The sequence below is a fragment of the Pezoporus wallicus genome, unplaced genomic scaffold (assembly GCF_028554395.1).
Source record: "Pezoporus wallicus isolate ANWC-B61680 ecotype Strahan unplaced genomic scaffold, APGP_CSIRO_Pwel_v1 contig_4191, whole genome shotgun sequence".
Taxonomy (NCBI): Eukaryota; Metazoa; Chordata; class Aves; order Psittaciformes; family Psittacidae; genus Pezoporus; species Pezoporus wallicus.
Genome location: NW_026641383.1, coordinates 4,548,242 through 4,560,594, shown reverse-complemented (window position 1 = coordinate 4,560,594; position 12,353 = coordinate 4,548,242). Strand labels below are relative to the sequence as shown.

General features: G+C 42.9%; 1 protein-coding gene across 1 annotated transcript in view; it reads left to right on the top strand.

The window, feature by feature from the left end:
- Window positions 1-12,353, top strand: part of ISM1 (isthmin 1) — a 38,945-nt gene that overhangs the window by 11,561 nt on the left and 15,031 nt on the right. The window contains exon 2 of the mRNA XM_057423325.1: window positions 10,072-10,308. Within this exon, the coding sequence (XP_057279308.1) occupies window positions 10,072-10,308 (237 nt within the window). The remainder of the gene's footprint in view (window positions 1-10,071; window positions 10,309-12,353) is intronic.

Here is a 12,353-nt window from a genome sequence, read left to right as displayed (position 1 = left end):
GCAGTAGCTCCTTAGGTGCCTTATCCCACCTTCATCCCACATCAAATATGAGATGCTTTTATATTTATCAGTAAGTCAATCCTGAGCTAACAAATCTCGCCCAGAGCCCTCCCCAGGGTGACTGCATTCTGTCCTTGGACAAAGCACTTCACCAAACACACAGCTCTTCAGTGAGGAATCTGTTCTTTTATTTAACATCGACCATTATGGCCATTAAAAAGGCAACATCTGGTGCAGAGAATGCACACATGCTATTTCTGCGCTCTGCTCTATGTCTCCTTCATCAGGCCCAGATACAGCAGTGTCTCAGCTTCTCTGCTTTCCCCAGTATGCCAGCTGATGAAAGCAAACTACGTGAGGCTTAGGCAGCGTAAGGTGGGAGTTCTGGCTAGCTAGAAGCATCACCTAGTGTTTGAAAGAGTTTGCCCTTGAGGGATCAATAGCTCTGAAAAAGCTGCTGAAATCCTTCAGCGGCAGTGAATTAGATTCTTGCTCTTCTTTGATCTAGCATTCATGGCTTTTTGAATAGTGTAGATCAGAACTGCCTTTCTCACCTATCCACCCCTCCTTCTTCTGTCTCTCCCAAGAGGATCAATTTTTTATGTTCTTAGGAATATAGCTATGACAGTCTTTAACAGCAAAATGAAATGAACCAAGTATTTGCATAACCTCAGAGTAAGGGCCAGATTAATACCACCTCTCTAATATTTTTTTCTTTATCCTATTTAAGTCTTCCCACAATAAAATACAAGAGGAGTTTGCAGCTGAAATCCTGTGTTTGTATACATACGGACTAGGTGGGGGAAAAGAGCTGTACATGCCAATTCCCTGATACCCATTGATAAAAGGAGTCACAATTATGTAGCAATAGGGTTGTAAACCCTGAACTCCAGTGAGAATTATTGCAGTTTACTTGTAAGAGCTGTATGTAGAGAAAAGATGTACATTATGTATATCTAAACAGTTAAGCAGGTGGAAGTGAGTTCTGTGCTACAGCAGACCAAGAAACACTCTCCCAACCTGCTCTGCAGTGTACCTCCTGTGTGGAATCTTTGTACAGAAGCAGCTCTCCCTCCCTGGGATCTGATGCATCAGCTAGCGTTGCATCTCTGTTCCTCAACAGAGGAGGTTAGGATATCTCAAACCTGAACTGCTTATCTTTCCTCTTCTACCTTGCTGCTGAGTCTGGCTGCTGGGACTAGTCTAAAGATGCATTTGGCCTGCTCCATACAGTTTATTGTCAGTGGTGTCTGGGTGGCTTCAGGCACAAGCCAAGATGGTAACAAGTTTGAAGAATAAAACCATTTATCCTAAAAATAGCTCAGAACTAACTAGTGATGGTGGGGCGGAGGGAGGACAGAAATGAAGATATTTTCTTTTCACGTAAGTGTCAGATTCAAAAGCATCTGCCTTGTTCAGTGCATGTATGGTATTCATTTCCTGTCTGCAGTCGACTGGAATGCCCCCCGAGTCGTTTGAAATTGAAAATCGAGTCATGCTTCTTTAATCAGCTCTAGGAAATAGCCCCCCCTCCCTTACTGTTCTAAGAAAATTTATATATACATGCGCCGGATTCATAATGCAAAAAGCCCACCCTTCTCTCCAGGGCAAATCCTTTCTGTCTTCCCTCTTCAGCAGAGCAGTGTCTTCACATTGTCTTGTCTCAGTGTACTGCGTATCTACTTGCTCTTCTTCCCCATAATGTCACTGGAGGGAGGCCTTTCTCTTGTGTATCTGCTTCCCCTCGTTGCTTTCTGTTCTGTCATTAGGGCAGTTCACAGAGATGTAGAAAGAGGGCATAATGTCCACTGCTGATGTCTTGGTACTAAAAGTAAGGCAGTTATTGGACTGTGCCTACAGATGCCATTTATACTAATGACTTCCAGTTGCTCATGTATCAGTCTCTTGAAGTTTTCTATATGGAAAGGGTAAAGCTGCACACTCGGGCTCAGAAGAATACTTCAGTGCAGCGGCAGAGGTGCGTGGTCCTCAGGTTTCTGCTGCTGTTTTGCTGTAGACTCCTGGGTGTAGTAACAACCCCTTCCAGAGAGTGTTGTGAGGTATATAGTTAGCACATAGATATTGCATGTAAGCAAACACTGCCTTTCCTCTGCCTTCACCCTCTCACTTCCGCCAAGAGAAAACGGAGTCTTGTTGGGGAAGGCAGCTAAGGGAGGGTCAAGTGAATTATCTCGCAGTGATTTGATGGTGCGTGTGTTTTGAGCATCAAGACTTGAGTGATTTGTCTTTTTTCAGGCACAGAAGTAATATTGCCAGAAGCACAGGAAACATCATGTTTTTGGAATATAACACTTGTCTGCTTTCTTGCTTTCCCGTTATTAGCTTTTGCTTATGTGATGAAGTCATCATGTAACTTAGTCCACAGGGACTAAACACTTTCTAGTCTCTAAAAACATCTGCCAGCTAACACAGCCAGAGTCATAGACACTCTTGAAAGCATAGGGTGGATATTCAGTGGCATACAAGAGGGAGGCACAGAGGCTCGGAATAGCTGTTCTTTGGAAACTAACAGCTGAAGGCAACTTTGGAAATTGAAAAGGTTTCAAGTAAGGTTACTCTTTTGGCTAGGGAGAGATGAAAACTTCGTTTATTAAAGCTGGTTCACCTAGTGAAATCGTAGCCGTAGTGATTTAGTGGAATAAACTTGCAAAAGGACCTAGTTTAAACCCCATGAAAATAGCTTCAGATGTATGTTTGTTCTTTCATCTACACTGACACTGTGTGTGCTGGCCTGCAAAACCTGGCCGGAAAGTGGTGCAAAAAAAGCATTAATATTCTGGATTTCCTTTGCTTTTGTGGTTTTGACTGCAGTTTAAGGCAGATTTTCCCATTCTGTTGGAACCTGAAGTGCAAATTATTATGCAGATTTCAAACGATGGCTGAGATTAGACTCGTTCAATTTAGCCACGGTATAAATGGATTCTCTTTGAAGCTTTATTATATTACTGATCTTATGCAAGTGTTTAATAAAGCTTAAACAGAATTGGAACTTTCAAAGAATTTGCTGTTTTGCACCACAGGTTATAATATTTGGGTCACTCTCAAGTTGTACATTTGCCTGTTCAACCACTAAATCAATACCCTTGGGTGACATGGTTCAGGTGAAGGTGTCCCTGCCCATGGCAGGGGGGTTGGAACTGGGTGATCTTAATGTTCTTTCCAACCCCAACTGTACTATGATTCTATGGTTTTATAATACATCCTGTATGGAGAGCTCCAGCCAGGCAGTGATTACAGGGAAGATCTTCATAGTCATGATGAACAGCTAAATGTTTACCACCAGCTTAGGCAACTGGAAGTATCTGTTAACTACAAGTAAAACTTGGCCCTGAACATCTGTCAGAGCCCTACACAATTGTAATTCTATGTACTTGGCCATCCCCTAGATGGCTGAGTATCTGCCGAAGAACAAAGCACCAGTGTGTACTACGTTAGAAAACTTGCTTAAGGGCCTTGTTTTTTTCCAGAAGACATTGAGCTGCAATCACCACCAAGTCCTTTTTATTATCAAAATGTTTATGCAAACTGGCAGTTCTTCACCTCCAAGCTGAACCATACTGTTTGCGTTTTCCAGCTGAAGGAAAACATGAAATACAGGCAAACAACAGAGCATGAAAAATAGCTGTGCTGTGAAACGTGTGTCCACAACATGTAGCAAAAGGTTGCCAGATCCGAGTATAATATAGTTGGTTTTCTCCTTAAGCTCGAAGGAAAAGTATGTTGTCTGTCAGAGCAGTTCAGATGTAGACCCACTGTTTACTAACGCTGTGGAACACGGTGAGAGCACCTCCCAACCGGAGACTGAACTGAGGATGGACCGCGCTTGGCAACTGCACGTGAATAAACAGGCTCAGCAGTGGAGGAATGACAGTGGGGCTGCTCCGGCACTGGGAGGTATCAGTTCAGGTGGTTCAACAAGACAACAGCCTGTTCCTCCACTGTGAAGGGTCCTATCATAGTGCTGGCCACCTGCCTTGAAAGAGTAGTCTGGGACTTACTAGACCTTAGATGTGAATGGGGCTTCAACACTGCCACTCTGGGGTCTCTGCAGTTGTAAGTCCTGGCTACACGTTCAGTTCTCAAGGTTACCCGTGTGGCTATGAGGGTTAGAAATTTTCAGTGTAAAACCCCCTAAAGTTCAAAATAGTAAATGAGAGATAAATGTGCCCAGATGCTTTGAGATTCTGCTTCCGCTATACGCAGCTCCCGAGAGCCATGGCAGCATGCAGCACAAAATCAGCTGCAGTGGGCTGGGTGTATCCTTGGGCATCCCAAGCAGTCTGCAGATGACCCCTGCTCAGAAAGTTGACTACGGATGGACATGTCTGCTCTGCATTTCTGCTGTCCTATTGCAGCAGCGTTTGTGACTCCATCCTGCTCTGCACAGAAACAGAATCCCTTCAGGAGCCGTGCAGCACCTGAAGCTAGTGTGTCCCATAGCAGTACCCTGTGGGGTGACTGGGTTTGGTCTGGCCGTGCATGCAGATGTACTGCAAGTTGGAAAGAACTGGATACAGTGTCATTTCCTAATTTTGCTAGACTAAATAGGGAATTATTGAAAAATAGACCCTGATAAACTGAGCTTTTTATTTTTTGTAATCAGCAGCCGTAATCAGTGATTCATCTTCTGTTTACACAATGTTTAAAGCAGATGCTCAGTTTTGGGGCCCCTTAGTGAAAGCAGTTGTGTACACGCAGGCGAGCGTAGTCTGTTTTAAATGATTTATGAACAGCGATTATCTAAAACGTGCTATTAATTATTGCAACAATGGATTTTTGCAGCTCTCTAAAGATAAGTGAGGCCTTTCACTTCACTGATGTACGTGAACGTCGGGGACGAGCACATGTTAAGAGCAAATGAGAGCATCTCAGTAGCGAGCGGTTGATGTGCCACCCTCTGGTTTGTCTCCTTCCAGAGATACAAACCATCAGTGACTCTTCGGAGTGAACCGGAGCTGTGGGGCTCAGTACCACCCCATGCTTCCAGCTAGTCACACAGCACTTACAAATGAACCCAAGTGTTCATATTTGCCTGTTAAATGAGAAAGCCAAGACATGGCTAAGACCAGAACAAAGGTCTTGTGACTGCCTGGACTGTAGGTGGCATTAATCACAGACGACGTTTTTCTCTGTGTATCTCTGATAATGCTTTTCAGCTGTTAACCTCACTGTCTGCTTATCTACCGCTGTCCTCATACCTTTTCCTGCGGGGTCCTGTGCTGCTTATACTCATGATAGACAAAAAACTAAATAAACCCCAGGCATGAGATCACCCAAGTTCATTACGGATCCCAGATCTGTGGAGGCAAAAGGCTCATGCAGTATCCCGGTGTGTTGCTTGGCCTCCCCAGACCGCTTAATTTTAAAGTGATCAGTTAGCACTAACCTGGAAACACACGACAGCCTTCAAAATGAAAACAATCTGTTTAGGCAGGTGGGAAATGAAACCAGTCCTAATGGCCATAATGGTTTTCTCTGAAGGCCCCAGGCCTCATTCTGTCTCTGATAGCAATATAATCTTTTATAGCGTCTGTGAAGTTTCCTAATAAATAAGCGTTCCTTGGTCCTGGTGGTTGAAGATGCTGTACAGGTGCATCATGAAAGTGCACTGACAGACTGTTGGTTTTCAATTCAAGACCTCTTGTCAAGATCATTTTACAAGATATTTCAAAGGAGTACACAAGAAATAAAAAAGCCATGTAGCTGCAGCAGGGATTTGGTAATAGATTCCCTTGCTGTCTGGGAGCTGTTAGGGATACAAGTTGCATCAGTTTTCCCAAATTCTTTCAACCCCATAGTTAGCAATGCTTGCAAATGTGCCCTTAGTTTGGCAAGTGGGGAGGGAATGAAGGAAGGTAAGAAATATGAAGGACAGGGAAGGAGCAGTTGCTCCAGAGTATTTTCCGTAGCTCCAGTCATTCCTTACTTATCCTTTGTTGCTTCTTCAGAACTGGAAATGGAATTAAAATAAGGAAGAGAAGAGGGAGATGGATTCCTCACATGCCAAAAATGCAGAGAAATTCCCTTTTCCCCCTTTTGGTATTTTTACAACTTCCTATTTCTAACTTCTCTATGGAGAAGAGAAACGGTACTTTCCCCAGTAGTACTTCCCTGGAGCTAACGGGACAGAGGGAGAAACAAAACAGGAGGGCAATGGAGGGAGTTGGAACACCTATTTGATTATTGAAAAGTTAAACTGCAGTGTCAGGTAGGAAACTTTTCCTGCATGTGGGATTGTCTTTTGGTGCTTTAAATCCTGACAGGTCCTACCTGGATCACCCACAGTTAGAGTTATCCTCACAATGTATTGCTCTTCTTCCCTGGTTTACAGATGGACAAAAAGATGTGGATATGTGCTGCACTATTACCCTCTCTTTATCAGTGATGGTTGTGGAGAGGTGTGTTATTCTATAATACAATCTGTACGGCAGATTCTCTCTCTGTAGGGTTTATTTCATTGCCTTGTTACACAGCTATCAATAATGTGTTCCTTCCCTTATATATTGTTGATGTTTGGAACACCCAGAAATCCTAAACTGGTTTTGTATTAGGAACATCTATAAATATCTGATCCCATGGGGCAACAGAACTGTAGCTGGCAGCAAGCATGAATAACCCCCAAAAAACATCTGAATGGAAATTTGAAAGTTGTGAATAATGCTGTTAAGTGAAGGAAAAAAAGTGATTTATCTGAAAGTATTTTGAGCAGATGCATCATTTGAGTAAAAAACCAATGTGCCTGAATTGGAAATGTCAGAACTTCAAAGAAACTGAGTCAGTAATGCAGAATGAAGTGATACATCTTGTAAAGGAAGGCAAGCAAAGCGCTTTCCCAAAAGCAATGGGAATACAAATTGTGTATACCTTAAAATAAACAGTGTGAAGTATAAACATGTGAAATAACGTAGAAACAAGAAGATAAGAATATATTTAATCTCTTAGCTTCATTTTCTTCACAAAGGACGCTGGCATTGCAGGAAGGACACACTTTTTTCCTGCTTGATGGGTCCTGGAGGAGCCTTTGCCTGAGTAAAGGCAGTAGAACAGCGTGAGCCCATATTCTCTTCACATGCAATTCAAGCTCACTTATGATTGATAGCAGGTTCTTTTATCTTTTTACCAGAAGTATAAATTTCTAATAATACTGCAAATCAGCTTAGACACTACAGCAAGAACTATCTACTTAAACAACAGGCATTCTGTTCATCTTAGAAACTGGGTATAAATGGTCTTTTGCTCATGGTACTATGAGCAGATAAGTGAAATGATGCTGTGTACTGAGCATTTCTGTTTGCTTGTATTGCAGTATGACACACAAGCCCCAAGGAGAAATAGCGTGGGCTTGTCCTAGCATGAAGGGGACTGCAAGAGGTAGCACTGCTTTTAGGCTACAGACACACTGTTTAACCTGTGTCATTCCTGCCAGCCATTAGTCAACCCTGCTCTTAAAGGCTTGAACTCCCCTTGCCAAAGCGGGGGACAAAGCTTGGCCATCACTGCCACTGGAAATACATAGCTAACATTGCACCAGGATGTTCTGATCATGTCCACCCAGAGCAAGCAGAGTGTTCCATCCTCTTCCTCACTGCAGCAGCTTTTGGGACAGGGCAGTTACCATGGTCCCCCTCAGTTCTTCTTCTTAAACAACCCCAACTCAGTCTGTAATTAATGACAGTCCCTGCCCCAAGCAGCTTGGTAGTGGGCCTGATCAGCCTGATGTCATTACTTCACCATGACAATATTCTAACTAGCTCCATGTGATATTCCATCTGTCTGACACTATTAAAAACTTTTTATATAGCCCTTATAATTGTAGTTGCCGAGCTCCCCACAAACATCACAGTGAGGAAGGGAAGTGCTGTTATCCCCACTGAGGCACAGACAGACCATGACCTGCCAAGATCACACAGCAAGTCTTATCAGAGAATTAAATGAAGGTCTCTGAAGTCCTTGGCTAGCTCTAGCTGTACCGTATGTTAATGTGGCACATCAAGGATGCTCCTGGAGTAGCAAGCAGCTAGGGCAAGTATGAAATTGTATGTGAGGATTTTAGTATTTCTTAATAAAATCTTACTTTATTTTCAGTAAAGGTAAGATTATGGGCACAATGTCCCAGAAAAAACTAGTTAAGTAGCACATCTTTTTTGGTTCCTGTCCAAAGTAATTTAATAACGGCACAATTACACCTCGTTGTTAGTCAGACATAACTGAGAAGCCATTTAATCCTCATGTATGAAGTAGTCTGCAGTTAAATTCTGTTAAATTAAAGCTCTAGCATATGGGTAAGGAACCTAAAGCCAGCTAAGTGACCTTCAGTTTTGTTTACCAGAGCTTACTGCTGTGTGATTTGCTTTCTACTTTGTATTGAATGAGGGATGTGTTAACGGGTGGCCCACCCAAGCATCTGAAAGCCCTACCTGGTCTTCTGCAAAGAGAAGCATTCTTGATTTAGCCTTAAAGCAATACAGACTGTCAGGAGCACATACAGTTTTAGCGCTGTGCTAATTCAGACTGGACTTTTTGCATCTACGTTGTATATTGAAAGTGCCAAAAGGGACTTTTACACATCCGAGTATAACCGTTCTGACTGTGAAAATACCAAGACAACATTAATTCTGCTAAATCTGCTTTTGCTCTTTGCACATGCAGTGCAGCAACAAGAGCAGAGTAGAATCACCTTAGTTTTTTGCTTGAGACTTGTTTCACATAGTCCCAGATTAACTCTTAAATCTTGGTTTATTTAAGTCACCGGGTATTTTCCTATAACTTGCATGGATTATATTGTAAAAATCTCTTCAAAGGTCAATTTAGAACCTTCTAAGCAAATAAACACGAAGTAAAGGAAAAGGCATTGGCACTGTTATCTAGCTGAGAGCTTAACAAAAGGTATGCTAGCTTAATTTGAGCCAGGAGAGCTGGATGGAGATTGCGTTTAACCAGAAATGCTGGCAAAAATATGCTTCAGTAGAGCCAGAATCACATGTGGCCATTCCACTTTAATTGTGCTTGTTTTAAAAGATAGGTCTTTAACATTTACCCTCTCCATGCTTGCTGTCTTTTTATGAACTGAAAATAAAAGCTCCCCAGGCAGTCGTACTAAGACCTCAAGCCTAACATTTTTCAGCTGAGTCAAATGCAAAACCTGCGCTCAATCTGCCCCATGCATTTTTTGTAGCCATAAGAAGATTGGACTGGTTTCCTTCCCGAGTCCCCAGGCCGGTCCTAACCCAGGGAGCCAGTGTTTTGATACTAAATGTGTCTCCTCAGTGAGGTCAAAGGCAGTGGCAGCAGTGCTACTGGTTCCAAGGCAGCCTGCTGTAATGTACTACAACACCCGAAAGTACGCTCAACAATAACAAAAGCATTAACCGCTGACCCACAACTTGGTGAAATTCAATCCCACCATTAGGCAAACATGAAAATGAGATCCCAGAGGAAGGAAGGTTCAGATGTTCAAGACCAGAGAAATTGGGTGAGGAACACAGGCGACGAGATGGGAAGTTGTTGCAGACTGAGGGGAGGGAAGGGGAGGTTGCCAGTTCAGCGGTAGGATCTTTTAATACCAGAAATTTCAACATGCATTTAGGCAGTGTTTTTGCTCCACTTTGGATCAAAGCAAGCTAAAACCATTTATAATAAAGATACTTTTCACTATTTTAGGGACATGTTTAATGCGATATTGTTTGATTTCCCAGGGGTTGCATAATGTTTCCAGATTTGTTTCCAGATTTGCTCTAAGTTAGATGCTTGTGTCAATGTGAAAGTGCTCACCACAAGGCTGGAGTGTTAGAGGAGCCTGAAAGAGCTAAGCACCCAAGTCTGACTCTGGTTTATCTTGTTTCAGGTGGGTTACAGATTTACACCACTGTCTCTAAGTATATTTCAGTGAGGGTCAGATGCACCCTAGAAAACACAAGTGATAAGTTCTGTGTCTCAATAATGAGTAATGGTCCATGTGCTGCAGCCATCATTGGCAGGAGGCTGGAGACGGGGCACTGGCAGGACTGCATGCTCTCTGTTGTTGTTACAGTGCCTTGCTTTTCTCCCCAGAACACACTCACTGCAGATGACCATTCTCCTGAAGACAGCTTCACCCTGAACCCTGAGGACAGAAGAGAATACCCCGATCTCCAGGCTGCCCACCGGCCATTCCCCAAGCAGCGCTTCAGGCAGGAGAACGGGCATACATCCTTGCAAAGAGATGGACCCAGATCTTTCCTCCTGGATCTCCCAAACTTCCCTGACCTGTCAAAAGCAGATATCAATGGGCAGAATCCAAACATTCAGGTACAAATTTATGTTAACGTGTGGGGTTTTTTATGAGCTGCACAAAATGTTTTACTGAACCGTGACAACTTTCAGCCTGGCTTCTACGATGTGCAGTCAGGACACCTTGTCTCTCTACCAGTAGCACCAAGAAAGAATGACTATAATATATACAATATATACATGTCTATAAAGTAGTTTTTGCCTTAACTGAATGCATAGATTTCATTTTTGGTTTTATTTTCTCTGTGGGTAGTGTTGATTGCGTAAGTGTGAGCATCACTACAGACCCATTTATGATACTGAAGCCATCTTTGCTGTTGCCATTTTGGAACATATTATCTTTGTCGATATTAAATGGGCATTTTAAATTCTGTTTTCAATTCTCTCTTGCAAACGTTGTTTGCGAAGAGCATCTCTTTTGGCATGCTATTAGAAAACGCAACCATCCCCAAAGTTTATAAGACAGCAAGTCTTTAAGTTTCGCCTCAAAACGTGGTCCTCAGTATGGAACCAAGACTCAAAGTTAATCTCTGCAGCAGCTGCCTGGAGTTAAGAAAAAAAAAGTTGACTGCAAGAAACTTTGTTATTCCTCAAACTGTTCTTGGGTTTGGAATGGCCTCTTACAAGCCACTTGCATCTTGAAACTTCAAGGATTAGCAAGAGGAAAAAATGAGTGATTTGTTTTTAATTCAGAGCCTTAAAGCAAAATTGGCATTAATAAGCAGTCTTTTTTAACCAAAACAATAACGTGAAATGTTGTTCTGCCTAAGATGTACTTATAAAAACAATACACTAACAGAACTGGTTTTCTGGTTAAATTAATTCCTGGCTTCGTATAGTTCCCCAGCCCACAAAATTACCATTCTTTTGATATGTCTAAGAAGTATGTACATAAAGATATAATAAATCTGTTGGTGAGAGAGCAACATGATCAGAGGGCTGGAGCACCTCTCCTGTGGAGACAGGCTGAGAGGGTTGGGATTATTCAGCTGGAAAAGAGAAGGCTCGGGGGAAATCTTGTTAGAGTCTTCCAATACCTAAAGGGGCTGACAAGAAATCTGGAGAGGGACTTTTTACAAGGGCCTGTAGTGACAGGACAAGGGAGAATGGCTTTAACCTGACAGAAGGAAGATTGAGATTAGACATTAGGAAGAAATTCTTCCCTGTGAGTGTGCTGAGGCGCTGACACAGGGTGCCCATAGAAGCTGTGGCTGCCCCATCTCTGGCAGTGTTCAAGGTCAGGTTGGACGGGCTTGGATCAGCCTGGTCTAGTGGAAGGTGTCCCTGCCTGTGGTAGGGGGTCAGAAATGGATGAACTTTAATGTCCCTTCCAACTCAAACTGTTCTGTGATTCTGTGTTCAGGCGAGTGCAAGCTGTCTCCAGTGACCCTCCATTGCATCATAGATGGCTTACAATGTTAAGAAGTTGAACAGATTTGGATCAACGGCACGGCCAATATTTGATGGGCCAAGGTAGTAAACGTGCTCAACATGTGCTGACTGTGTACATCCCTCACACTAGGACAAGCCTTCCAGAAAGCCTTAGGAAAGGAAGGCAGGGAAGTATAGGGGCCCCAGATTGTGGCATGAGGTAAACAGTGTAACATCATTGTTTGAACAGTATGTAAACCACAGAGGAAGACAAGGGGAAAAAACAACCTTCTCTGATTGGTAACAGCGTTTAATGTTTAGACCCAGGGAAGAGATAAATGGAAACATTTCTCTGGATTGTCTTTATAGGAAGTGCTTTCTGCTATGACCTCTTTTTCCACCACCTGATCTTGGAACACATGTCAGCAGAGTTGCTGGACTCTGAGAACTGGGAAGCCTGGTCCTGTAAACTGGGAAACATTGGGCAACATTAATCCCAGAGCTCTTGTGCACAAGATCAGCTCGTTCTGAAACAGGCTCCCTAAGTTCTGCGTTATGTTTACTCTGCTTACTTATGTGCATTGATAGGGATATGCAAAGCTGCTTTAAGTTCCTGGTTGACCGTCCTGGAGCAGGTCAGGCATCGTGGAGATACAACTCCCATTAGTTCATTATGGAGTCAGTGAAAGTTT